This window comes from Leopardus geoffroyi, chromosome D4, assembly GCF_018350155.1.
Source record: "Leopardus geoffroyi isolate Oge1 chromosome D4, O.geoffroyi_Oge1_pat1.0, whole genome shotgun sequence".
Taxonomy (NCBI): Eukaryota; Metazoa; Chordata; class Mammalia; order Carnivora; family Felidae; genus Leopardus; species Leopardus geoffroyi.
The window spans coordinates 60,816,155-60,842,412 of NC_059342.1; the positions used below are offsets into that span (position 1 = coordinate 60,816,155).

A 26,258-nucleotide genomic window follows, 5' to 3' on the forward strand; every position below is an offset into this window, starting at 1 on the left:
GCAGACAATGTGCCTTGCAGATTGCTCAACAGCAGTGATAGGACACTTTTTACCAGATGAAGTGTCTGTGACTCAAAGGCAGATGTGAGTCAGTTGGCTTTCAGTGTCCCGGAGCCGGCTCTGCTTCCTCCCAGAAAGGGTGGGGACTGGCTGTGGGGCAACCTGCTCCAGACAGCAAATCCAGGTCGCTCACAACTCCACAAATGTCCTTCTGGGTGGGCCGGGAAAAGTTCGCAGGGGACATGATCCGGAGGGTGAAGGCCCACATCCCAGCTTCCTGCATCTCCTACCAGGGTCCTCCTTGGGAGACTGGTGTCCTGGTCATTATGACAACTGCTCTCTCCCTCCTCCACCCCCCGGCCCCCGGCCACATCTCCAGTAGGAGCTGGCCCCGGAGAGGCTCACTAAATGTACTAAACCAAAGCCACAGAATTCAAGAACCTGGAAAGGATTCAGCACAGCAGAACCTGTGGGATCCCAAAGCCATTTCAGTTCCAATTTCAGTTCCGGACACACCAGAATTCTGTCATCAGGAGGGTTTCTTGTCACTGCAAATCTGAGGCTGATCTCGGCCAATTGTGCCAACTTAGGCTGCAGTTTCCCACACCAGGCAGGGCTGTCTGACTCTGGCGGAGACAGGGTGGGTTGCAAGTGCAGACACACAAACAAACCCTTCCCCAGAGAAAGCCCTTACTCACATGAAACACCCAGAAGGTTCTCGGAAGAAATGACTGATAATTACTATTAACAACTGAAAAGAGCAGTTATGTTAAGAGTAGTAATGTACACATACACATATAACAACAAGTTACTAGAACAGTTACTATGTACTGAGCACTTACTGTATGCCTGGCATTAGTCTAAGGGCTTTACCTTCCTTTCCTCATTTAATTACAGAATCCAATGCAATCGCTCACAAATATCCAATGTGCCAGGTAGGGCACCTGGTACTGGGACACAAGTGACAAAGATACGGTCCCCACCCGAGGGCAGGGACCGACAAGGATGCTGTAAGGAGACCTTGTTAGAACCATGCGAAAAAAGCGTCGAGGACTCATACAGAGTCCAGCCAGCATAGCACTGGGAGGCTTCCAAGGGGAGCTTGGCAGGAGTAGGAGGAGACACTGGAGCGTGGCTATGAAGAATAAGCGGGAATTTGCCAGGCAGACAAGCTTCTGGTGCTGCTGAAGCGCACACGGCGTGAGGCGGGCACTGGGGGAGCAGGCAGAGGTGAGCCGAGGGAGGATGAGCCCTGGGCACCGGGCTAAAAAGCTGGACCTCGGTCATGGGTGGGTGGGGCTCCAGCGCTCATTTTAGAAAGTCCGCTCGGCCTGCAGTGGGGAGGATGGGTCTGAGGTGGCGGGCCAGTTCACAGGCACGGGTGAGGAGGCTACTGTGGTTTTCCAGCCAGGGGCCATGAGGCCAGAGCCAAGGTACAGCAGCGAGGAGGGGCCGGCCTGGTGCGGACGCCAGAGGGCAGACACGGCCAACATGGTGACCGACCGGCCTGGCCAGCCCAGACTGACGAAGGGGCGAGGGCAGCGCCCTGTTACCGGACAGCCGGGTGAATAAAAGGCCATTTAACGATGGGAAAGAAACTGGGGGAGCAGATGGTCAAGGGCAGAAGAGCTCGGTTTGGGACACGGAAAACACATGGGTACAGAGTTCTAGAGGTGCCTGGCCACAAGTCGCGCCCTCGCCTATTCGGTCTCCCTACTAACTGAGGATGAGGCGTTACAGACATGCTGCAGCTCTGAGCTGGGACAAGGCTCCGAGCCCTTACAGGGGCAGCTGGGGGTGGTCTGTCCTGATTCTCTACCTGCCAACCATATGGCTGGCTGCAGCGTGGGGGTGGGAGGGTGTGATCTCCAGGACTCCTCCATACTTGGATGTTCTAGGATTTGGGATCAAGCAACTTCCTTTGTAGGCCACGTGGAGGTGAAGGATTCTGCCTTAAGGGAATACTACGGGTAAAATCACTGACCTACCCAACGCACACACAGAAGCATTTGTGTAGGAGGCAGCAACAATAACTGCGTGTTCTCATTGCCCTTCTGCACAGCAACCCCGTGAGAGTCTCATTTCTTCGGACCTTCCCATGGCGGTCATCGTAACCGTAGCTGACGCTTATTGCGCTCTGACAATGTGCGGCATGCTTCCAACCACTTAAGGTGTATGGATTCATTTGATTCTCATAATAACCCTAAGAAGTAGGTATAGTTTATCACGCTCATTTTATACGGAAGGAAATGGAAGCTCAGGAAGATCAAGCAACTGACTTTTAAGACCACACAGGATTAGGATTGGAACCCAGACGTCCTGGCCTCAGGGCCCGTATTCTTGCCCTTGACACTACACCGTGCCCTAACTGATCCTGAGTCACATCCCTGGCTCTTTGCTTCTTTACCAGAGGCTCCTCCCACTCACTCCCAACAGGAGGGGAAACGCTTCGTCACCAAGACCCCTGGGTGTGTGTGCAGGAGGCGAACCCATTGGGTACCTAGCTCGAGGCGCAGGGCGGGCCCATTCCCAGCCAGGGTGGCATCAGGGGCGACGGGAGGTGCAGGCGGGCTGTTGTGGAACTCCCAGCGCTTCATCTGCAGCTGCTGCAGCCAGTACAGCATCACTTGCTTGGTGGCGGCCTGAGAAGCACAGGGGTTAATTGGTATGGCCCTGTGCCCTATGCGTGGCACTGGGTGTGGGGTGCAGGAAGATCACGGGAGGCTTAGTGACTCTCTCCCTCCCAGGGAAAACAACTATCACTGCAGATGGGTGCCTGCTTCTGAAACACCACCTGCTTCTTGGCCACAGAAGAGAATCAGGCATCAGTCCCAAACTTAGAGGTTCCTTAACCTTTCTGGGTCTCAGTTTTCCCATCTGTACTATGGTGAAGATACCATTCATGTCCTGGGGCAGTTATGAGGATGAAATGAGGTAAGGGAAGTGAAATGCCCAGCATAGTACCAGACACACTGGAGGTGCTGAAAATGTGCTCACTGGACAAAGGTATTTGGAGGGGATAAGAGAGGGAAAGAACTTTGAAATTCTGACCTGAGTGGGGCCCCAGCACCTCACTGTGCAACATTGCAATGTCTTAACTGACTGTGATATTGCGATTTATAAGAAACATATATTTGATCATTCAAATGACCCAGATATATTTCTCATATGTATTTGATCTTTGTCCATGGTTTCTGGCTCACAGCTCCTAAAGCCCTTGGAACTTCCTGGGATAAGGGCGATAAAGCTGACTTTTGTTGTGTTCATACGTTAACTCTTGGAAAGCCCTTAGGGAACCTAATGAGGGGGGCTGGTTGCCAGGAGAACCAAACATGTGATTTGAGGCTTGGAACTTTCAGTAGGTTTTATACCCTGCATAGAGCCCAACTCAGACCTTGAACTCAGGACCCTGAGATCAAGACCTGAGCTGAGATCAAGAATCAGATGCTTAATCCATTGAGCCACCCTGAGGTGCCCCAAGGCTTGGAACTTTCAGTCCCACCCCTATCCCCCAGAAAGAAAGAGGCTGAACCAGAGAATAGCCAATGACTTAGTCAGTCATGACTATGTAATGAAGCCTCCATAAAAACCCAAAGGACTGGGTTTGGAGAGCTTTTGAGTTGGTGAACATGGAGATGTGGGGAGAGTGGCATAGCTGGAGAGGGCATGGAAGCTCCTACCCCTTCCCCATACCTTGCCCAATACACTTCTTCATCTGGCTATTGATTGGTATCCTTTATCATATCCTTTAATAAACTGGTAAACATAAGTGTTACCCTGGGGGTTCTGGGAGCCCCTCTAGCAAAATAATCAAACCTAAGGAGGAGGTCACTGGAAACTCCAATTTGTAGCCTGCTGTCAGCAGCACAAGTAACAGCCTGGGGCTTGTGACTGGCATCTGAAGTGAGGTGTGGAAGTGAGGTGGGAAGTCTCGTAGGACTGAGCCCTTAACCCATGGAATCTGATGCTGTCTCCGGGTAGACAGTGTTAGAATTAAGTTGAATTCTTGGACACCAGCTGGTGCCTGCGAATTGCTTGGTGTTGTGGGGGGATCCATGCCCCATGTTTGAATTGGGTCCAAGAATCCTAAAAGACTGACTTTTTATGGAACAGAGAGAATCCTTCCTCTGCTTTGGGGATGCACTGAAATCATGGATTTGGTTGGGGACTGTAAAGCCATATGCACACAGTAACAACATAGTGGCACCCTCCAGGCACCCCAAACAAGGTAATGGTTGATACTGGTCATTCGTTTCCCAGCACTGGATGGTCCAAATACCTACTTTCACATCTATTACACTGTTGGATCCTCCAGGAGGGAGGCAGGGCAGGAGTGATCAGCCTTCAACAGATGGAGAAACTAAGGCTCTGAAGTTGCCCAGGCAGGTGGTGGTAGAGCTGGTCCCAGAACCCGGGTCTCCCCCTTTAGACCAGAGCTTTGTGGCAATTTATGGCCAGGGGACTGTGGCTTACACAGAGAAGGGCTGGGATCACCTGGGCCACAGCAGCCGGGCAGCTTCCTGGGAGTGGATGGTGAACTTCGCAGAGTTGCCCACAATCAAGGCCAGGTGAGAACACCAGCAGGCAGCAGGCTATGGGCAACCAGGGCAAAGCTCCCCCTTCTAAGTGATCCACAGATGATGTGTGCATGAGGCCAGGGGCTCCATGAGAGAGGACCTGGGCCTGTCAGGAGGTGCCACATGAGATAAAATGATGCCTACCAGTCTTCTCTTTCCATACACTCTCCCTAAGAGACCTCAGTGCTACCCAGGGCTTCACCATGAGCCTGTGCTGACAAGCTCCCAGCCCATACCCAAATACCTCATTTTAGTAATTCACTGGACAAGTGTATACTGAGCACCTACTATTCATGTCATGGCCCCATCCTCTTAGAACTTAAGAGTCTACCAAAGGGGTGTCCTACGGCCTCCCCAGCCTGGGTTCCCTAGGTCGTGGCTGGCCCGACTAAGCAGTCAGCCACCCCTCCCGTGCGTTCCTCCTCCCTCACATCCCTAGTCACCCCCATCGGTCTTCCTTCCCCGTCACAGCTCTAGCTCAGCCACCATTCTCTCTTGATCACCTCCAGATGGACTCCCTGCTCAGCAACCTTGCCTTCTCATTTTTTCTCTACCCAACAGCCACACTGAACCTTCTAAACATTCTAATCTCACAGGGCTTCCTTGCTTACAGTTCTTCAACAATCTCCCACAACCCACAGGACAAAGTCCAAGCTCCCAGGCCTACCTCACAAATGCCCCACGCTTGGGCCTCCCACTCCATCTTTTGGGCCCCTCTGTACCCCAGGCTCCTGTGATCTGCCTGGACACTCTGGGCTGTATCCTGTTTCTTGTCTTTGCTCATGGGGCTCTCTCGGCCAGGAACGCCCTTCTTCCTCTTGTCTGTTCATAGAAAACCGAATCCCTTTTTCAGGACTCAGATGTCATCCCCTCTGTGCTGCGCTCCTGGGTGGACCCTTCCACTCAGTGGAACTGACCCTCCTGTTCACCATACTTGTCTGGTACAGACTTATCAGGGCGTCTCTAAGGAACATTTCATGTGTGTGCCAGGCCCCCTGTGAGTTCTCTCACCGGACATTAAGCTGTTTGAGAACCAGGGGGCAGGTCTAATTTGGCTCCATACCCTGGTGCTTAGCACCGAGCCAGGCACACACATAGATCAATGGAACAGTAAAAGCCATGTGTTCAAGACTCTGTAGACAGCAGTTAGCCTGTGGGAGGAAACACATGACCCATAAACCACCTGATCTCTAAAATGCCTGCCTTCCCTGGCCTGGAATTCCTGGTTTGCATTATTTTGTCTGATTTTCCCAGCCTGGTCACTGGCCAGGCCCAGCCATTAAAGGGGAACTGAAGCTGTGGGCTACATACAGGGCGCTCAGTAGATTCCCAGTTGGCTGGAAGTGGGGGTCGAGGAGCAGGAAGACGGGGTGGGGTTGGGGAGGCTGTCTCCTGGCACACTGTTCTCTGGGGTGTGTGAATCCTGGAATTCTTAACCCAGATCTGTCTTTCCACTTAAGTTCTGGGGCAACTCCTCCGGAAATGAACATTAGGGCCTCAGTTCTATTACCATGTGGGTTCATTAAACAAACATTTACGGAGCACCCACTCGGTGCTAGGCTGTATTCTAGATGCTGGGATTAATTCAACAATTTGTAGGTCCTGGATGCTTACACATCTTGTTTTAAATCTCACAAACTACCTAGATTCTGGGAGATTAAGTAACTAGCCCAGGGTTACACAGCTAGTTAATAGTAGCTGATGTAAAATTTGAATCCAAGCCTGTCTGATTTCAAAGCATGTGGCCTTACTACTGTTTCAGGCATTCTCAGTTAAAGACGATAATAAAACAAAACCTACTAATGGTGAAACACATTGAGATAAGCCTCTACGAACATTCTAGGCTGATCAGTGAAACCTAAGTATTTTATCTCCCAATCCCTGCCAATGTTTGCTCAGCATTCAATTCCCTCCGCCAAAATATCAAGAAAAGTGATTCAGAGTCCTGGTCTTGAGAGGACTGCACAGCTCATATCTTTACTATCCTTCGGCCCCAAGTAAGAAAGTTAATGTAACTGCATTGTTAAGGCACACCAAAAAGTAAAAGTTTTGAAACAGTACTGAGAGGTACAAAGACTAAGGGATTTCAAGTGTGGGTTACACCACTCACTAGATGCCTGACCTCTGAAGTAACTGGCTGGTTACTTCATCTCTCCAAGACTCTGTTTCTTGATTCTAATGTGGGTACATCATTCCTGCCTGTTATGGGAGCTCAATGAGAAAATGGGTGCAAATGCGTCTTGGAATGCACTAAATCCTGGGCACCCACGGTTCACTGGGGGAGATCAGGGTCTGTAATACTCGTTCCAGTAAATTTACTGTGACCACCCACACGTGCCAGGCTGTGCCCTGGGAACTCATCCCGGCTTTAAAAGGAAAAAAAAAAAAAAAAAAAAAAACCAAAAAAAAAAAACTGCCCCATTTACCTTCAGGGTAATAATCCGGCTGGGAGTCTTGATTTCAAAAGTCCCCTCCTCGGCGTCTGCCTTGCAGTCAAAGACCGCACTGGAGAGGTCGATGCTGTCCAAGGGATTGGCATCCTGCGCGGTCCGTGAATAATACAGGCGACGTTTCTTCTCGTCGTAGAAGAACCAGCGGGATTTCCAACCCCGGATGGGCCCTTTGCCGCCAAATTTATTTAAATAACCACAGAGTTTCTTGGGGGCCGCCTCCAGGGAACGGGAGCAGCTCTCCGACTCCTCCGGAGGCAGCACCTCGGGGCCCCTGGCAGGCTCTTCGGACCTGAGGACCGAGGAGCTAGACTCTGCGGGGTTCTCCTGGGCGCCCTCCATCTCCACTAAAGACCGTCGAGGCACTGGAAGTCCGCAGCCAACTCTGGCCAAATCCCAGAGACTCAGCGGGTACCTCCCAGGAGCGAGAAATCTGGGCGGGGGCGGGGCCACTGGTGACGCGTCCCCCAGGAGACCACAGGAATGCGGATGGCTACAGTAAGTTAACCTTTGACGGCAAACCCAGGTGGGGCGGATGGCCACGCCCCTCCCAAGCTCTCCGCAGCCAGGCCACACCCCGACACGCCCTCGGCCGGCTCTCCCCATCCCACCCATTTCCGGCTTTCAGGCTCCGCCAGTCAGCCATATTTAGTGAGGGCAGCTGCAGGGCGTGTGGGGGCCCTCAGGTTGAAAACACGGTGACACTGAGCAAAGTTAACTGGCGGCAGGGAAGCGGGAAGAGATGCCTGTCTCTGACTAGACTGCCTTGGTAACTCCTGTAATAAGGTAGAAGGATGGTTCTTCTTGCGTCTTATGGGCAGTCCGCCTTTACCCCGCAGGTGCCGCGCGGGTTACAGTCGGACGGCGCATTCCGGGGCCATTGGCTGAGAGGGACGCCGGCTCGGTGACGCCACTTCCGGCGCAGCTCCGGGCGCTCTAGGACTAGGGCTCTGGCCGCAGGCTTGTATCCCTCGTTACTTTAGCGCCGCGGTGACTCCCAGCCGACTTCCCCGGCTTACCCCGGTACTGTTCCCAACTTCCACTCACCACCCAACGGTTCTGGTCGCGTTGTGTAGGGCGATCAGGTTTGGCTGCTGCTAAATAATGATGCTAAAATCCTAAATAAAGTATTTACAAATCAATTCTAGTATTTTACGAAGAATTATATATTACACCTAGAAGGAGTTATTTTAGGGATACAGGGATATTTTAATAACAATAAAAAAATTACACCTGCAGTGCAAAAAATATGAGCATCTTAATATTTTCTAAAAAGGTATTTGATCAAATTCAACATCATTTCTGAAGTTTAACACTATTATTATGGAAATAATGTTTCAAAATTTCTTAAGATAAATCAGACATCTTGTTCTAGATTTTCTAGCTAAATAATGATAGATATTTGAAGGAGTAATTATAATAATTTCAAATATATGCCTTACATCTGAAAAACCAAAGAGGTCTTCCCACTAATGTTCCAGGAGCTAATCCAGGATTCCACATTTGCTCATCATGTTTCCTTAGTCTCCTGTGAACTATGACATATTTCAGTTTTTCCTTGTTTTTTATGACCTGACAGTTTTGAAGGGTATTAGTCAACTATTTTGTAGAATACTGTGAATTTGGGTTTGTCTGGTGTTTTCTCATGATGAGAGGGGGGTGATAGGTTTTGGAGGAAACCAGGACAGAGGGGAAGTGCCTCTCTCATCACCTAATATCCAACTATGTGATATACACATGGTGATGGTAACCTCTGTCCCTTGGTTAAGATGGTTTCTGCCAGATTCCTTGGCTACAAAGTTACCATTTTCCCCTTTCAACACTCTGTTCCTTGGAATAGAGTCCCTGAGTCTCTACCACAAGAAGCTCCACCTTCTGGGGGGTGGGGACGGTTGGTAGCATTTTAATTTTGCATAGCTCATTAGAATGATTCTGAAGCTTATTTCCAAGAGTGGGCAGGTGAGAATAGCCAAAAAAATTAAAAAAAAATTTTTTTTTACATTTATTTATTTATTTATTTATTTATTTATTTATTTGTGAGAGACAGAGAGAGACAGCATGAGCAGGGGAGGGGCAGAGAGAGAGGGAGAGACAGAATCAGAAGCAGGGTCCAGGCTCCAAGCTGTCAGCACAGAGCCGGATGTGGGGCTCGAACCCACGAACTGTGAGATCGTGACCTGAGCTGAAGTCAGACGCTTAACCAACTGAGCCATCCAGGCGCCCCAAGAATAGCCAAAATTTTGAAGAAAAAGAGCAATTAGGATTTGGCCTACTACATACACAAATGTATTGATTCAACCAAAAAGTATTTAGTGAGCACCTACTGCCAGGTACCATTTAAAATACAGGGCTGCAGTGATGAATGGGACAAGGTCCCAGATCCCATGGGGCTGTCACCATAGTCCAAGGAGACAGGTCATAGACAGGTAAGCAAGTAAATGAACATGGTGACTTCAGATTCTCATACTTTCTGGGAAGAAAATAAACAGAATTATAAGAACAACAGAATGCAGTATTTCTGGTCCAGGGGCAGGCACATAAATGGAGCAAAGTAAATTCAGAAAAACATACAAATAAGTGTAGAAATGTAGCACAGGGAAGGGTTTCAAACTTTTTTTTTTTTCAGTTATTATCCCTAAAGGAGCCTTTTCAGGCTTTTCCCCCTGATCATCACCTCCCGTAAAATTTTAACACCATAAATATAATATGAATCTCTTCATGAACTGCATGTATATCTGTGATTTATATATACAAAGAGTAGGATTTTTCTTTTGTATCCCAAGAACCAATTTTGAACTCCTTGGGGTGATATTGTCCTTATTGAGAATGCATGTGATTAGTATAAGATAAAGTTAGAATTTCAAAACATTGGGGAACATGATAAGCTATTTATTTAGTAAGTTAGTTTAGGTATTCACCTAATATTGTGTATAAAAATAGTGTTTATGTAGATTAGAACATAATGCATAAAAATGAAACAATAATATATACACAATGGAGTGTTATTCAGCCTTAAAAAGGAAGAAAATTCTGATACATGCTATAACACGGATTAACCTTGAAAATATTCTGCTAAGTGAAATAAACAAGACCCCAAAGGGCAAATGTTGCATAGTTCCACTTACATGAGGTATCTAGAAAAGGAAAATTCACGGAGAAAGAAAGTATAATTGAAATTACTAGGGGTTGGGGAAGGGAGAAATGGGGAATTATTGTTTAATGGGTACAGAGTTTCTGTTTGGGATGATGAAAAACTTCTAGAAATGTAGAGTGATGATGGTTGTAGAACACTGTGAATGTACTTGAGGCCACTGAATTGTACACTTAAAAATAGTTAAAATGGTAAATTTTATTATGTATAATTTTACCACAATAAAATTTTTTAAGTGAAACCATAAGTATTTGAAGAAAATAAAGGCAAATATATATGTAATCTTGGTTTGAGGGAAGGAAGCCTTTATAAGCATAACATGAAAAAGAGCACACAGAAAGCTAAAGATTGCTAGACTGTCCTTAGACATATTCCGGATGTGTGTACCAGAAAATATCAGGAACCACCTGAAAAGACAAGTGCGAAGTGAGAAAATGATCTGAAACACATTTGTAACACATATGATGCAGGGTTAATATTTATAAGCTGCACACACAAGTCAGTAAGTCAAAGAAGCAATGAAAATAATGGACAAATCAACAATCCATTCACAAAAGAAAAGACTAAATGTGTAAAGAGCAAAACCTTTTAACCACTCCAGTAATTTTGACCTATAATTAATATTGGTCAGCTTTTTTTTTTTTTGTATGTAATCTGTCCCTTGAATGGGGGCACATCAGTCTCCTAGAGGAGGGATCAGAGGAGAGTGATGTAAATTGGGACAAGGAACACAGAAAATAACTTGGCAGCTAGGTCAAAAGTCCTGGAACTTTGTGTGTCCTGTGGTTTAAAGTTCCATCTCTAAGAATTTGTCATAAGAAAAAAATCATACATGCTTACAAATATGTTCATCACAGTATTACTTATTACTTCAAAAATTTGAGGCAATATAAATGTCCAAAAATCTGAAGTTGGTTAGGTAACTGATTAATTACTTTTTGCAGGAGGATATGAAATGATATGGAAAATATTAGGTTAGGGGCTCCTGGGTGGCTTAGTTGGTTAAGCATCCGACTTCAGTGCGGTCCGTGAGTGCAAGCCCCGTGTCAGGCTCTATGCTGACAGCTCGGAGCCTGGAGCCTGCTTTGGATTCTGTGTCTCCCTCTCTCTGACCCTCCCCTGTTCATGCTCTGTCTCTATCTCAAAAATAAATAAACGTAAAAAAAAAAAATTAAAAAAAAGGAAAATATTAGGTTAACAAAGCAGACCACAAAACCATTTTCACAAAACTTACTATTGCTAAAAATGTATATATATATTACATATTTACATATGTATGGTGTATTATGTATATGTATAAAAGACTGGAAACATGCATAATATTAGTAGCATTTTCTCTAGGGGTGGGATTAAACATAATTTTCATTTTCTTCTTTTTTGCTTTTCTGTATTTTCCACAGTTAAAAAAATATGTAATTTAAATCTTAAAAAAATGTACTTGTGGGGCACCTGGGTGGCTCAGTCTGTTGAGTATCCGACTCTTGATCTGTGCTCAGGTCATGATCTCATGGTTCGTGAGTTGGAGCCCTGCATAGGGCTCTGCACTAACAGTGTGGAGCCTGCTTGGGATTCTCTCTCTCCCTCTCTCTCTGCCTCTCTCCTGCTCTCTCTTTCAAAATAAATAAACTTCAAAAAAATGTACTTGTAGGTGCACAACTGTTCCTGTTTTTAAGTTGCTCCAAAGTTGAATATAATTTCTTACTTGAGGAACGGGGATCATACAGACTTCTGGATGTAAAATAAAGAAGTCCCAGGGATGGAAGTACAGTATGGGGAATATGATCAATAGTGTTGTAAGAACTTTGTATGCTGACACATGGTAACTACCCTGATTGTGGAGAGCATTAAAGAAAAAAGTAAAAGAATGGAGATCATAAACCTTTTCTTGGAGCTCCACTCCCATAGGAAACAATCAAGAAAATTACATACAAAAACAAGATTAATTAAGGAGCTTTCTAGAGAAAGAAATACATAACATCCAACTCTCCAGAGTTGTAGCCTAAGGACACACACTAGAACACTATCATTGTCATGGTCAAGAGTTGGAAGGGGTAACGCAGGTTTCTCAACTTTTCCACCCTGTTACAGATTGAATTGTATCTCCTCTAAATTCACATGTTGAGGCCCTAACCGCTCCCTCCCCCAGTACCTCAGAATGTGACTATTTTTGAAAACAGGGCCCTTAAAGAGGTAATTAAAGTAAAATGAGGTGCCAATATGACTGGTATCCTTATACGAAGAGAAGATTAGGACACAGACACAGACAGGGGGAAGACCATGTGAAGACAGAAGACCTCTAGCCGTCTACAAAGGAGGGAGAGGCCTCAGACAAAACCAGCCCTGTCGACACCTTGATCTTGGATTTCTAGCCTCCAGAACTGTGAGAACATAAATTTCTGTGGTTTAAACCACCCAAACTATACTTTGTTTGGCAGCCCTAACAAACAAATACACATTCCTAACAACAAAATGAGCCTCTTTGTAAACCCATCTGAGACACAGCTCAAAGTGGCTTAGAGCACCCAGGAAAACTCTCGGAAGCCTTATTTTATAAACATAATCAAATGCAAGTTCATATCAGACAGTTTTATATAAACTATTTACACTAATTTCCAAAAAGCAAAATAGTCACTCCCTACTCCCAACCATCTACACTCTGAGGGATGTGGGGAGAGGCAGGGCATACAGTTCCCAGTTAGGGGTGGTGGGTGTCAGGAGGCTGGGCCACTGGAATTTTCATTGGCTAATTACAACCTTTCTGGGCTTTGGTTTCTCACCGGTAAGACAGGGATCATAATTTGTCCCCAGGACATCCCACCGAATGTTTTTGAAGACCAAAAGGTAATGACAGAAAATTTTCTCATCAGTATTCTTCATCTTTAATAATACCAACAGGCTTAGGGTTGCCCCGGGGGAAAAGAAAATAAAAAGGAAAAAAAAAAAACGATTGAAGTTTTGGTGTAGGGAAACTTCTGTTGATCTAGACATATTGTTTGTTATGCATTCTAGTAAATGCACTTCTGGTTATTACATCAAAATATAGTTAACATCTCTCCCCCGCCCTCCCTTCCTTCCTTCCCAAGAATATTGTTAGCTGCAAAGCAAGAGGCTGTCAGAAAGCGACCCCTTGTGGCCTTTATTCTGTACTGCCCTTGGGTATGTTGAGTGTTCTCAATTTTTGTCAAAGGGCTTACTTAAAAGAGGCACCAAACAATATCCCCTTCCCCCACATCATATCCCAAACAGGCATGTTAACACTTTGACATCCTTAAAGGGAATATATTTTACATGTTCCTTCAACCCATTTATTTAGTGAAGGCAAGAGAAATGAATTTCTATCAACGAAATCATGTCTTTCTTTGTGTTCAATATAAGGGCTTATTACATGCACTAATGAACATTATGCCTCAAGTTATTTGGAGTTGTCTTCCTTGTCAATTTTTTTCCGTCTTACTAGGGGTTAGTTTTAGCTCTCTTATTAAGGAAGGAGTACAGTCTTATTGAAAACACATTTTTAAAACTCTAGGTGTTCTGGTCAGCAAAACATCATCCTATGCTTTCTAATAGACCTATTTTTGAGTAATATAATTTCCAACTGATAATAAGCCCAAAGGATTCAAGTTTACTTGGGGCATATGATTTTTAAATACATATTTTTTAAAGGGAATTAGGTTCACTTAAACCCACAAGTCATTTGCAAATAGGATTCTCATTGGCAGTTTTCCTGCAAAATACTGAATTATGCAAACAGAGAGATAGTGTTTAGTTTTGCATGGATATGTCATCATATAATATAACCTCAGAGGTCAAAACAGCTCGTTAGTTACCTGGAAGGATCACCATAAAGAGTATCCATCTCTCAGCTAAGGTCTGCATGATTGAACATAACGGAGGTTTGGCTCCACACGTCAAGCACAAGTTTGACAGCGTTTAGCTATAGAATCTGGAAGGAATGACTGGATACGGCAGACATTGAATGCTCTAATTTTTTTTGATTAAATAAAATACTTTATTAATATCATTAGTTCCCCTTACTTTTTTCAGTTTTTTCTTTTTATTTAATAAGATCAAACTATATATATTGCCCATCTTATTTTTTTCACTTAACATTTATTTTATTTTATTTTTTTAAATTTACATCCAAATTAGTGTATAGTTCAACAATGATTTCAGGAGGAGATACCTTAATGCCCCTTACCCGTTAGCCCATCCCCCCCCACACCCCTTCCAGTAACTCTCTGTTCTCCATATTTATGAGTCTCTTCTGCTTTGTCCCCCTCCGTATTTTTATATTTTTGTTTCCCTTCCCTTATGTCCATCTGTTTTGTCTCTTAAAGTCCTCATATGAGTGCAGTCATGACATTTGTCTTTCTCTGACTGACTAATTCCACTTAGCATAATACCCTCCAGTTCCATCCACGCAGTTGCAAATGGCAAGATTTCATTCTTTTTGATTGCCGAGTAGTACTCCATTGTATATATATATATACACCACATCTTCTTTATCCATTCATCCATCGATGGATATTTGGGCTCTTTCCATACTTTGGCTATTGTCGATAGTGCTGCTATAAACATGGGGGTGCATGTGTCCCTTGGAAAGAGCACACCTGTATCCCTTGGATAAATGCCTAGTAGTGCAATTGCTGGGTCGTAGGGTAGTTCTATTTTTAGTTTTTTGAGGAACCTCCATACTGTTTTCCAGAGTGGCTGCACCAGCTTGCATTCCCAGAATGCTCTTATATTTTATATTCCATTTCAAATTCTTTGAATTTGAACATGAATCAAATTCTGCCAAAGGAACTCTCGTCCCGGGGATTGCTTTTTAATTCATTTTTAAAAATCTAATTTATTTATTTATTTATTTATTTATTTATTTATTTATTTATATTTGAGAGAGAGAAAGAGAGCACAAGAGGGGGAAAGGGACAGGAGAGAGAGAGAGAGAGAGAGAGAGAGCGAGCGAATACCAAGCAGGCTCCATGCTCAGCATGAGCCTGATGCGGGGCTCGATCCCACAACCCTGGGATCAAGACCCAAGCTGAAATCAAGAGTTGGACACTCAATCGCCTGAGCCACCCAGGCGTCCCACTTTTTAATTTATTTTATATTTTAAAATCAAATAACACGGAGGAATATTTTTAATGTTCACAACTTTATAAGCCAGAGAAAAGAAAACGAGACTTTTGTGTTTTATGTTCCTGGTATGCTTGGCAAGAAATGTAGCAACATCATTTAATGGGTGGGGAGAGGAACTCCCATTGGGACATTAAGTATCAAATCTTGGTGGTACTTTAATCACTTCTTCTCCTGTCTTTGGAGTTAGATGGTCTGGACTTGAATTCTGGCTCCATCATCCCTAGATGTGTGACCCTGGACAAGTTACTTAACCTCTCTGTGCCTGAATTTCTTCATCTATATAACTGAAGATAATCATAATACCTCTCCTGCAGTGTTATTACACAATTATGGGAGATATTCCATGTAAAGTGCTTACATAGTATCTGGCTATAGAAAGAATTTAAGAAGAGCTAGCTACTAATATTAGTAAGAATTCTAAGAATCATAGGTCCTTTAAGCTAATAGGGAACTCCCAACATGCATTTGATCCAGGTCATTGTCCAAACTCTCTTATTTTTATTCCAAGCTAGCAGACAAAAAAGTTTTCCTGTTTCTTACTGGTTTCATTAAGTAACAGAGGTCTCTGAGCTCTTCTAAATGGAGTCAACTAGATAGTAATGTTCCTTCAATGAGGAATAATGTCTCTTTATGATTCTTTTTTTTTTTAAGTTTATTTTCATTTTGAGAGAGATATAGAGCACAAGTGGGGGAGAGGCAGAGAGAGAGGGAGACAGAATCCCAAGCAGGCTCTGTGCTGTCAGCGCAGAGCCTGATGTGGGGCTTCAACTCACAAACCATCAGATCATGACCTGAGCCGAAATCAAGAGTCAGATGCCTAACTGACGGAGCCACCCAGACTCCCCCTAATGTTTCTTTAAAAATGGAAAATGGCCACTGTCCTGAAGATGTGGTGTGGCTTCATGATCCACCAGTGGAAGCATACCCCAGGAATTGCCTTTCTTCTTTCCACTGGGTTACTGGGAGCTACTAGGTCCAGGGCTGGGTGAATATGGCATTTTGGTGACTTCCTGTCCTGTTCATATGCACTGCAAACCTTCAGTGAACATGGGGAGAGAGGGAGAATTGAGATGAACGTAGCTCTATACCATTGTTTCAAATGAAGGTTGAGAGCCATAGCATTTAACAAAGATCATCCACTCAAATGCCTATGGAGAGAAGGCAGGTAATAATATATATGAGTTAAGTAGCTTGGGTGTAAGGAAAAAACCCCCAGAGTACAAGCAGGATGGTAAATGTCAATTGACACTTGGCTTTGATGTAGTATAATAATAGGGAACAGCGCGGCTATGGTGAATTAAAGAACATATGACCTATATAAAGGAGTACTTCTACTCAGCTCTATTCTACTTTTCAAAAGAAACTGGAAATGCAGATTTTATTTAAATAAAAAATTTGAATAAAAAGACCACTTCGTAGGCAAACGTTGCGCTAACAAAAGCAAACGCGTGTTTGCCCCAACATGACATGTGCGTTGTCCATTTGCAAACTGAAACACAGGTCTTCAGACTTATCCATTTCAACCTCTGACCCAGTGGAAGAATTCCCTCTCCAGCCTCCTGATTTGAATGAATCCTTGTGGAGATGGCTTGGCCACTTTCTCTTGAGGCTCTCTATTCCATTATGTAAACTGTTACATTTGCTGAGCCAAAACTGTCTTCCTGGAACTTACTGCAGTCCGTCCTCCTTTGTCACTTTGATGCAATAAGGAGGAGGATGGCACGTTTTATATGTGACTGCTTCCCACAGAAGGTAATTGTTGTCATGCCATGCTTTCCCACTGCCCCCGGGACATGATTTCTAGGCTTGTCACTAATTAGTTCCCCCTCCTCCAGAACTGCCCTTTCAGAAAGCGCATGGCCAGAACTGGAGGTGTGACGGCAGGGAGATAAATGCAGACCCCTGGTAACTTTCATCTCCCAGATGCTAAGCAAATGGGGACATCTGCCCTGCTGAGTCACATCTTCCCCCTTTGACATATATTTTGAAGAGATCAGACAATGGGGAAAGGAAAGATCTCACTTTCTGCAAAGCCATGTGGAAAAGTGGAAGGATTTTAATGGGAAAGGAGTTTCCTTGGAGATGACCATGGAATTCTTAATGACACTGCATTTGTGTTTAACCTGGGGCCTCGGGACGCTCTAAGGACAGCAAGGAGATACAGCAGCTCACTCTGGAAGCTCAGCCCTCTTCTTTCTCTTCAGCCTGCCCACTGGCAGACCACTCCTTAGCGTCTTTTAAGGTGAATGAACCCCCCGCAATCTTCCTTAGTGTCCAGTCACTCCATGGGAAACTTACGTCTCCTGCCAAGCCACACGGGGAGTGCTGCTGGCCACCCTCAGACCCCTCCTCTCCTCAGCTGGGCCATCTTCTTCTGGCCCCTTTCTCCACACCCCAGCAGCATCAGCCCTGGGCATCAGACCAGTGGTTCTGAAGTTTTTGGCTAAAGGGCATTGTGAATCCCTTACTTGGTGGTGGGGAAAGGGTACGTAGGAATACTCTGGGTACCCCTAATCTTATGGGGGAAGAGAACTTGTCTAATGCCCACCCTGTTCCCCAAGGGATGAGAAAGCGATGGCTGCTGATCCGTGAACTTCACATTCTCTTGCTTCCTCTAGCTTTGACCCATAGCCTACCTCGCCCCCACCTTCAGGCTGTACGTACAGGGTTGGGGGTGACTGAAGGTGGATGTTGCAGGTCTTTTCTGCAGATATCATATGAAATCATGACTTCCTGTGGGCCCTGCACTGAGATAACAGCCTCACATCTGGTAGTCCTTAGAACTCAGAGCGGAGGCTCTGAAACCCAATCCAGAAACACTGGTAACATTCCAGTGGCTTTCCTGCTGTGGAGTTAAAATTGACTCCCAAAGCGGCCTTCTGCATGGATGCTGGGAAGAGGCTGGCCCGAAGGTGCTCTCCTCCCTGACTCTTGCCCACACAGTGGAAACTGAGTTTTTAGGAGTGTGCATGAGACTTCTTTCCTCTAGTTTCCAGAAATGGTCTAGGTAGAATTGTCATACGGCTTTCTCCCTACTGGGTGGGCTATTGTAGCAAGAAATTAGGAGGGAAGGGGTTAAATGCATGGCCTTCTGACTCTACCTTGATCCCAGAATCTTCCCTCCGTGCCTTCCCTCTCTCCCTTCTTTTTCTTCTCAGCCCATTGCCTCAACAATTGATCTATAAATCTACTTTGTCTCACAGAAACCTGGTTTTACTGTTTTTTTTTTTTTTTCCTTGAGACTACAGATTGAATGAGATTTGACATTCACTTCTGCTTCTTGCAGGAAATCTTTTCCCAAAGCACGTTCAGGCTTAGCGTAGTGTGTGCTGTTTGTCTTTTTTTTTTTTTTTTTTTTTTTGAGAGAGAGAGAGAGAAAGAGAGAGAGAATCTTAAGCAGGTTCCACTCTCAGCGTGGAGCCCAACGTGGGGCTCGATCCCACGACCCTGGGATCATGACCTGAGCTGAAATCAAGAGTCAGATGCTCAACTGAGCCATGCAGGCGCACCTGCGTGCTGTTTGTCTTTATGCTGCAGAATCTTCATAGGTTCTACATTGATTTTTTTTCCTGCCCAGGAAGAGGCATATTTTATTGAGGTATATACTTATGATGTGTGATTATAGACATTTGTGTGTGTGATCATATGCATATGTGTATATATGTGTAATCACACATCGTAAGTGTACAGATCAAAGAATTTTCATGAAGTGAACACAGGCCTGTAACCAGTGCTCAGACCAAGAACTTGAACATTACCAGCACCCAGAGGTCCTCCTCATATCATCTTTCCCACTACCTATCCCCACCAAGGGTAACCACTATTCTCATGTCTAATAGATGAGCTTTGCTTGTTTTTGAACTTGATATTAATGGGATCTTACAGTACATCCTCTTTCTGTCTGACTTCTTTCAGTCTGCATGTTTTTCAGATTCTTTCATATTATCACATGTAGTGGTAGTTTTTCCCCTGTTATTACTATATAATATTCCACTCTGAATATATTATATCACATTTTATTTTTGTTCTGTTGATAGCGTTTGATTATTTTCCAGTTTATTACCAGCCTAATCATTAAAAAAAATTTTTTTTAATGTTTACTTTTGAGAGAGAGAGAGAGAGAGAGAGAGAGACAGAGCATGAGCGGGGGAGGGGCAGACAGCAAGGGAGACACAGAATCCGAAGCAGGCTCCAGGCTCTGAGCTGTCAGCACAGAGCCCGATGTGGGGCTTGAACTCATGAACCGTGAGATCATGACCTAAGCTGAAGTTGGTTACTCAACCGACTGAGCCACCCTGGCACTTCCAGCCTGATCATTTTAAGCAGTGAATATCATATCCAAGGCCGGCATTTCTCCCCAAAAGGGTGAGCATCTGCTATCTTGCTTCCTCTGCCCTGGGCTGGGCAGAGTCTTGCCAGATCTGGGAGAACTGAGCTCCTGATTCAGTGATCAGGGACGGGGGGATGGGGGGTCTGGCCAACGGGCCACTCGGGCAGAGTTCTGTCTCTGCTGTAGCTTCTTCCATGTTATTGGCTTGCCTGGGCTTCTGCATGGTGAGGGTTTCCCCTGCTCACCTTGTCCAGGCCAGAGGCGCTCAGACTGGTGTTTCAGAGCCTCAGGTGATGCCATGGGTGAATCTCAGAGGTATGCAAATCCATAAAATTTAAAAAGATTGAATTTTTATTTCAAGAGAATCTAAAAACAAATTAAATAGGCATCTTCCAGGCCATCGGAATCCAGTTCCTCCCGATGAGGCGGTTTCAGGAAGTGGTAAAGAGGGTATGTTCTGGCATTGTCCCTGTTCAAATTCCCTCTCTACATCTCAGCTGCGAGACTCGGGACAGCACTCATCCTCTGTGCCTGAGTGCCTTTAGCTACAAAAGGGCCGCACTAATCATTCCTACTCTGGGGTCCCTGTGAGATCTAAATGAGATTATGCCCGCAAAGCACTTCGCCTGGTGTTCAGTGAACATCAGCCCTCAATCACCATCTGATTTGTGAGTATTGCCTGGGTGGCCCCGTCGCTGGCAATGGCTCATGAGAAAAACACAAAGGTGGATTTAACAGAGAAGTGATGTGTGAGAGCCGAGTGAAGGCCAAACGATATCAAGGAGTGCTGAATGAATGAAGTGTTCACGGTGGTTTAAATAAAGAAACGCAGTGTGATGATTGAGTCATCGCACCCGGGCAGGCTGAACTCAAAGGTATGTGCCTGGGAGCAGTCGGTGCTCTGCTCGTGTTGCGAGCTGCGAGTTATTTTTCTGCAAAACCTCATCTATCCCATTAAACCAATGTTGTCAATATGATCTTTATTGGGTTAGTCATTTTATTTGCATTGAACTTATAAACTTGTTTTGCTTTTATGTGAAAGATAGAAGCATGAGCTTGTATTTGGTTGGAAACACATTTAGAGAACTTTGTTTATAAAAACAATTTAAAGTCGACGCTGTGTCTTAAAAGGTGTCCCTATGGTTTTCAGTTTCAGAAACACTGCTCTGGGGTTTTTGCATTGGCATTCAGATGGAGGGAAATCAAAGGCATTTCCTTTGGTTTGGCACAGAGCCCTAACTCACCACGCGTGGAAACTCTCCAGTTACAGATGTGGCAAACCAGAGCCGAGACAGCAGCCAAGACGTCGAGAGCAAAGAGTGCCAAGCCAATAGCTCTTCACTACCACCAGAGCCTGCAGGCTGGGAGCCTGTCCAGTTTCACCCCACTCCAACGCTCTGTGCATGGACTTTATTTCGTGATCCTGGTTGACCGTTGTGTCACTGGGATTGCCTTCTAAGATTTCTGCTTTTGCATTCAGGATCTTTGAGATTTATGGCTCTATGGGGTAAAATGTTGTCTGTTACTTAGGTAACCTAGATGTCGTGGAGCAGAGTTCTCTCCTGGCCAGGATTCAAGAGGCCTGCTCCTTGGCAGGCTCACCATTGAAGATCCAGCACCAGAAAGCTCCAGCCTGGGACCAGTCTTCCAATGAAATCTGTGGGTCCAGTCCTCCCTTTTCTGGGGCCCGCGCCCAATCACAAGGCCTTGGGTCTCCCCAGCCTGCTTTGGCCACCTTGCCTCTGCTCTGTCTTTCAGACCCAGTCACCATGCCTCAGCCCAAACGTCTAATTCTGCAAAAGTCTCATGGAAGATTGTTCTGAGCCAATGGGAGGGCCTGACGCTGGGTGGGACATCGAGGAAGCCAATGTGACTCCCATCCTCGGGGAGCTCATGGTCTGGGGTCGGGAGGAGGGGCCAGCATGAGCACGTACCCAGTGCCGTGAGAGGGGGAGCGCGTCCTGAACACAGAAAATAGGAAGAGAGGATCTCACATCGAGGGATCTAGGAGGGTGTTTTGGATGGGACGTTGAAGGATGGTGGGATCTGAGGTGGGGCTGTAGGCTGAGGGCGCAGCATAGTGCAGGAAGCGCATTCTTTAAGTGGGGAGGCAGGTGATGAGGATGGAAGGAGAATGGGTTCCAAAGCACAGGCTGTCAGGCCTGGAAGGGCAGTTATGGCTAGGGCAGCAGCAAGGCTTCTAGGTTACATAGGGACTTTTTGGTTGCAAAAGATGGGAACAGAACTTGAACTAACTTCGGCAAAAGGGTGTTTTGTTTGGAGAACTGAGAATCCTTCCTAGCATGCTGCCGGCTTTCGGGAACAGCGGACCAGCTACTCAGACGCCATCGAGACCCATTTCTTGATCCTGTTTCTTTCCATGCTGGCTTCGTGTTTCTCTTTCATGGCTAAATCTCTCTACATGGAGATATCCTGGGGGCTGGGCATACTGGCCCCGCTCAGGTGAGGTTCCCACCCTCGGATCCAGCAGCTGGGGGCACACGGTGGCAGGGCTGTTCCATTACTCTCCGCAGAAGGTGGCTGAGGAGGCAACCTGAACTGTCCCCTGAGTTTGCCAGCAGAGGAATATGACCAGATCTGACCCCCATTTGGGGATGAGTAGACATTAAAGATGACAGTGGGTTTTTTTTCCCTTTTATTCATAAAAACAAATTTGCAACAATTTATTAAAAATTGATACCATGCAATAGGGGTACGAGAAATTCCTCATTTACATTTGATTCTGGCAGTTCCAGTCTAATTTAAAGCGTTTGTGCACTAACGTCATTGGAAAATGCCTTCAGGCTGAAGCCTCTTCAGAAATGTACGGTGTATTTGCTGCATATAAAAGAACAGAACCGTTAAATAGCTAGGGTCACTTCTGTGGGTCTTGTTATTTGCAGGGAAATTAAAAAAAATGGGTGAACCTACAGTATCATTAAGACAGAAAATGTACTTTGTGGGTTAACCTAGAAGACTGTGCACGTTCAGGGGTCACAACGGGTTACGGACGCACACACTCACCTCCAACTGTCCAATACTTTTGTTTCTTTTTTTTCCTGCTATGCTGGAATAATATTTCTACAGGTATATTTGTGTGTGTGTGTGTGTGTGTGTGTGTGTGTGTATACATTATGTACAATGAATTGTCTCCTTCCCTTTGAAAAATTAATGTGGTCCTTTAAATTAAATCTGGTTTTGGTGAAATCAAGAAAGCAAGTAAATACTGGTAATACACAGTGAGTGACAACACCGATTTTTAGTGCCTAAACAGACAATGACTTCAAATTGACCTGTGATGTGTTGACATTTTTTTTTTTTCCCTAAAAGCTACAGTACCTCCATAACCTCTCTCTGGGGAAGGGGAGGGGAAAGCTATTATGCTACGTGAAAGAGGGTGTTTTGAAATGTTGGCGGTGGTAGGATTCCTGTGGGCCCTTTTGTCAAAGTCTGGTGGTGACAGCAGTATATTCCTGACTTCAATGGTCTGGGAAGAGATTATTGCCTGCCTGTTGAAGCTGCCATTAGGTTTCTTTAGGGAGTGAGCGACCGCTCAGTTGTGCAGATATCCTGGACGCTGTCATTCAGGTCTTTCTTTAGCAAAGAATGAACCTGTCTAGGAATGTCACAAAAGTCGTCGGGAGCCTCTCTCCACCAGTTTATCCTGGTAGAGGGGCTATGCTGGGAGCTCCTCTGGGCCAAACCCCTGGTGGTCGTGAGGGCCAAAGGTCGTGGTCATCCTGATACCTCATGGGTCAGGGCTGCTTCACCATTTGGTACGAAGCTTTCCTGGAGGAGATCAAGTTTTGATCCTCAGAGTGACCCTGTGAGGTAGGCAGGATGGGTGTTGTTATTTCAACCCCAATTTGTTGGGGAGGGGAAACTGAGGCTCAGAGAGACACTAGTGACTTTCCCAAGGTCATGGAGGGAGTCAGCCATGGAGTGAGGACTTGAGCCCAGGTTTGTCTGACTCCCAGGCCGGTGCCCTCTGGGGTTCGATTGAAAGGGAAGCATGATCTTATGAAGAGGACTAGTGTGCTGACAGGTCACCCCCAGGACTCACAAGGGCGGAGCTCCTGGCCTGTCCAAATGCAAGGCCACCTTCGGGAAGCCAAGGGGAGCCCTCAGCTAGCAACTCTCTCCCTACGACTACAGGGATGTCTTCTAGCAGAATGCCCAATTCACTTTGGTCAGAAACAAAGTCAGTGGAAAAAAACCAACCCCAGGCAGCCCTTGGGCCCTGATGAGAGGTTAAAGTGCACAGTCTTTCTTTAGCGTGTTTGCTGGGAACAGACATTCCATGATTAGCTCGGGTAGTCCCCCTGATTACTGGAACACCTGATACAAACACAAGGACATGGCCAACGTGGTGGGTGCATGACCGACTGTCGCTGAATGGTGCAGAGCAGGTCTGCAGTGACGTGCCCTAAATCCCCATGGTCCCGGAACGGGTGTTATTGTGTTAATGTGTGGCATTTACCAGAGAGTAAGGTCCCACCGGGAGGCATACGGGTCAGCCTGCTCCCGTACCCCAGCCTTCGGGCCACCTGCGGACTCCCTGTTCCAGGAAGGCTGGGATTGGCTGGACTGGCAGCTGGGGACCCGGCTGCCCTGCCCACCTCCTTCCCCAGAGGGGAGAAGGGCTGGCCTGGGGTGCCACAGCCAGGGATGTGTGTGCAGAGGCAGAGACGGTTTCTCTGGAAGCCCCTCCTCGCCTCTTCTCAAGGCTGCTCAGGGACACTCGGTGACTTCTAGCTGAAGTTCAAGTGATTCTCTCCTTGTCTAGGATGTTTTTGTTTTTTGTTTTTTTTGCAAAGTTTCAAATATCCCAGCTCCTCCTTCTTTGCAGACATCAAGGAAGAAGTCATTTCCATTCCTCTTCTTTGTGAAAGAATAAAAACTTCACAAATAAGGCGCGAGGTCAGGTGCCAAGTGCCCCCATCCTGTCCACCTGAGTGCCATCGAGCAGTCCCACAAGGCCAGCCGTGGCGCCCAGCTTCTCCGCAGCCAGAGCTGACAGTGTTCCTGTAGCCTCTGCTCTGTGTGGTTCTGTCATGGGGGAGGCCCCGGCCCCAGGCCTCCCACCCTTACAGGCCCGAGACCATAACTCGGAAGGAGGGTGGCACATGTCTGTGGCGGGGGCTGGCGGTGGGGCTGACGCAGGGGCTGACGCAGCTGGCGTCCACGCCTCCAATGGACGGGAGGTAGGCGTGGTGGAGGATGGGGAGCTGGAGGGACAGCCGGCGCTGGATGCTGTGGCAGGGAGAGGGAGGGAGGGAGAGAGAGAGAGAGAGAGAGACAGAGAGAGAGGAGAAAGGAGAGAGAGAGAAGAAGGGAGAGAGGAGTTTCAGTGAAGGCTATCTGGCTGCTCACCAGAATGTTCCGTGGACTCACTTTGGCTAAGAAGCTGATAGTAGGAGAACAGTTCTCGTGAATCCAAGATCTGCCTGTCCCATCAGCTAACCATTCACCCATCTAGCAGGTATGTGGTGCAGGCCTACACCTGCCAACGACTGCCCTGGGAAGAACCGGGGAGATAGTGAGCAAAGGGAGATGCAGCCTTCCTGAGTGTGCGGTGATTCCTAAGAACAAGGTTCGCTCATCTCACGGGCTTTGCTGCTGACACAGACAGTTCTCACTCTCGCAAGCCTCCAAATGGACTGAAAGGCTTCTCTCTGCTCTGTCCTTCCTCATTGGCTCCTCTGCCCCTGCCTTGTTCAGGACAGCAGCCCTCCTTGCTGGGCTGATTCCGATAGGTTCCTTCCTGCTCTTTCAGCTTCTTTGGCGACTAGTGTCATCCTTCCAACCCGGGGGAGGACATTCAGGGCTGCCTAAGATCTGTCTCTTGCCTAATTCTCCAGGTGAAACTTCTACCCTCTCTCCACCCAAACCCAACCCTCTGGCGTCTACTTTCCCCTAAAACACTGCTTATGGCCACCCTTCCTTGCCTCTGCAAATGCTCTTTCCCCAGCCTGGAATACTTTCTCCACCTCCTGCTGTGACGAACTGTTTTCCCTTCAATATCCAGTTTAAAGTCTTCTGAGCGAGCTCCTTCTTCCTCTGAGCTCCCAGAATTCTGGGTAAATTTCCAGAAGCACAGCCAGAAGATCCCTGGGAGCCAGGGACGGTGTGTGACTGCTGGCAGCAGGGGAAAGGCGACAGCCTTCTGACTCCCTTCTCATTGCCACTCTCTCCTGGCCCGCTTCTCATCAGAGTCTCCCCCGGGCAGTAAGTCACCTTAACCGCGTCTTGTGCGGTTCCCCCTGGTACCTGGGAAGCTGAATTCTTGGTATCCTTAGGCCTCCTTGTGTCCTCAGTGCCTGACTGCTCAGGGTGAGAGTCCCCACCCCCCAGATCTTCACAGAAACCCAGTAGGTAGAAGTATTGCTATTCCCATTATAACGACGAGGGAAGCGGACAGGGTTTCTGTAACTTGCTCGTGGAAACAAAGCCAGAACTGGGGAAGATGGGTCTTCTGCTTCTGGGAAACCACAGTGCTTTGTGAGGGAGGCAAATCAACTCATGTGGGGCCACCTCATCCCAACAGGCGTGCCCCTAGTGTGCATGTGTGGCACCGATGGGCTCCTGAGACGGATGGGGACAGAGGCAGT

The 26,258-nt window shown here is 46.5% G+C and overlaps 2 protein-coding genes across 6 annotated transcripts in view; both read right to left on the reverse strand.

The window, feature by feature from the left end:
- Nucleotides 1–7,584, reverse strand: part of TBC1D2 (TBC1 domain family member 2) — a 56,726-nt gene extending 49,142 nt beyond the window's left edge. For 3 of the 5 annotated variants that reach the window (XR_006709866.1, XM_045467826.1, XM_045467824.1), the window contains exons 1-2: nucleotides 7,004–7,583; nucleotides 2,501–2,642 (exon numbers count right to left, since the gene is read on the reverse strand). Coding sequence is in view for 3 of the 5 variants with exons in the window: in XM_045467826.1 (XP_045323782.1) it covers nucleotides 2,501–2,642; nucleotides 7,004–7,369 (508 nt within the window). In the remaining 2 variants the exon portion in view is untranslated. Of the gene's footprint in view, nucleotides 1–2,500; nucleotides 2,643–7,003 lie in introns of all 5 variants that reach the window. The other 2 variants (XM_045467825.1, XM_045467827.1) reach the window with 2 other exon arrangements.
- A 14,702-nt stretch (nucleotides 7,585–22,286) lies between these two features.
- GABBR2 (gamma-aminobutyric acid type B receptor subunit 2) overlaps nucleotides 22,287–26,258 on the reverse strand; it is a 352,176-nt gene continuing 348,204 nt past the window's right edge. Inside the window, exon 19 of the mRNA XM_045470233.1 lies at nucleotides 22,287–24,900. Coding sequence (XP_045326189.1) covers nucleotides 24,735–24,900 — 166 coding nt within the window. The 3' untranslated portion in view covers nucleotides 22,287–24,734. The remainder of the gene's footprint in view (nucleotides 24,901–26,258) is intronic.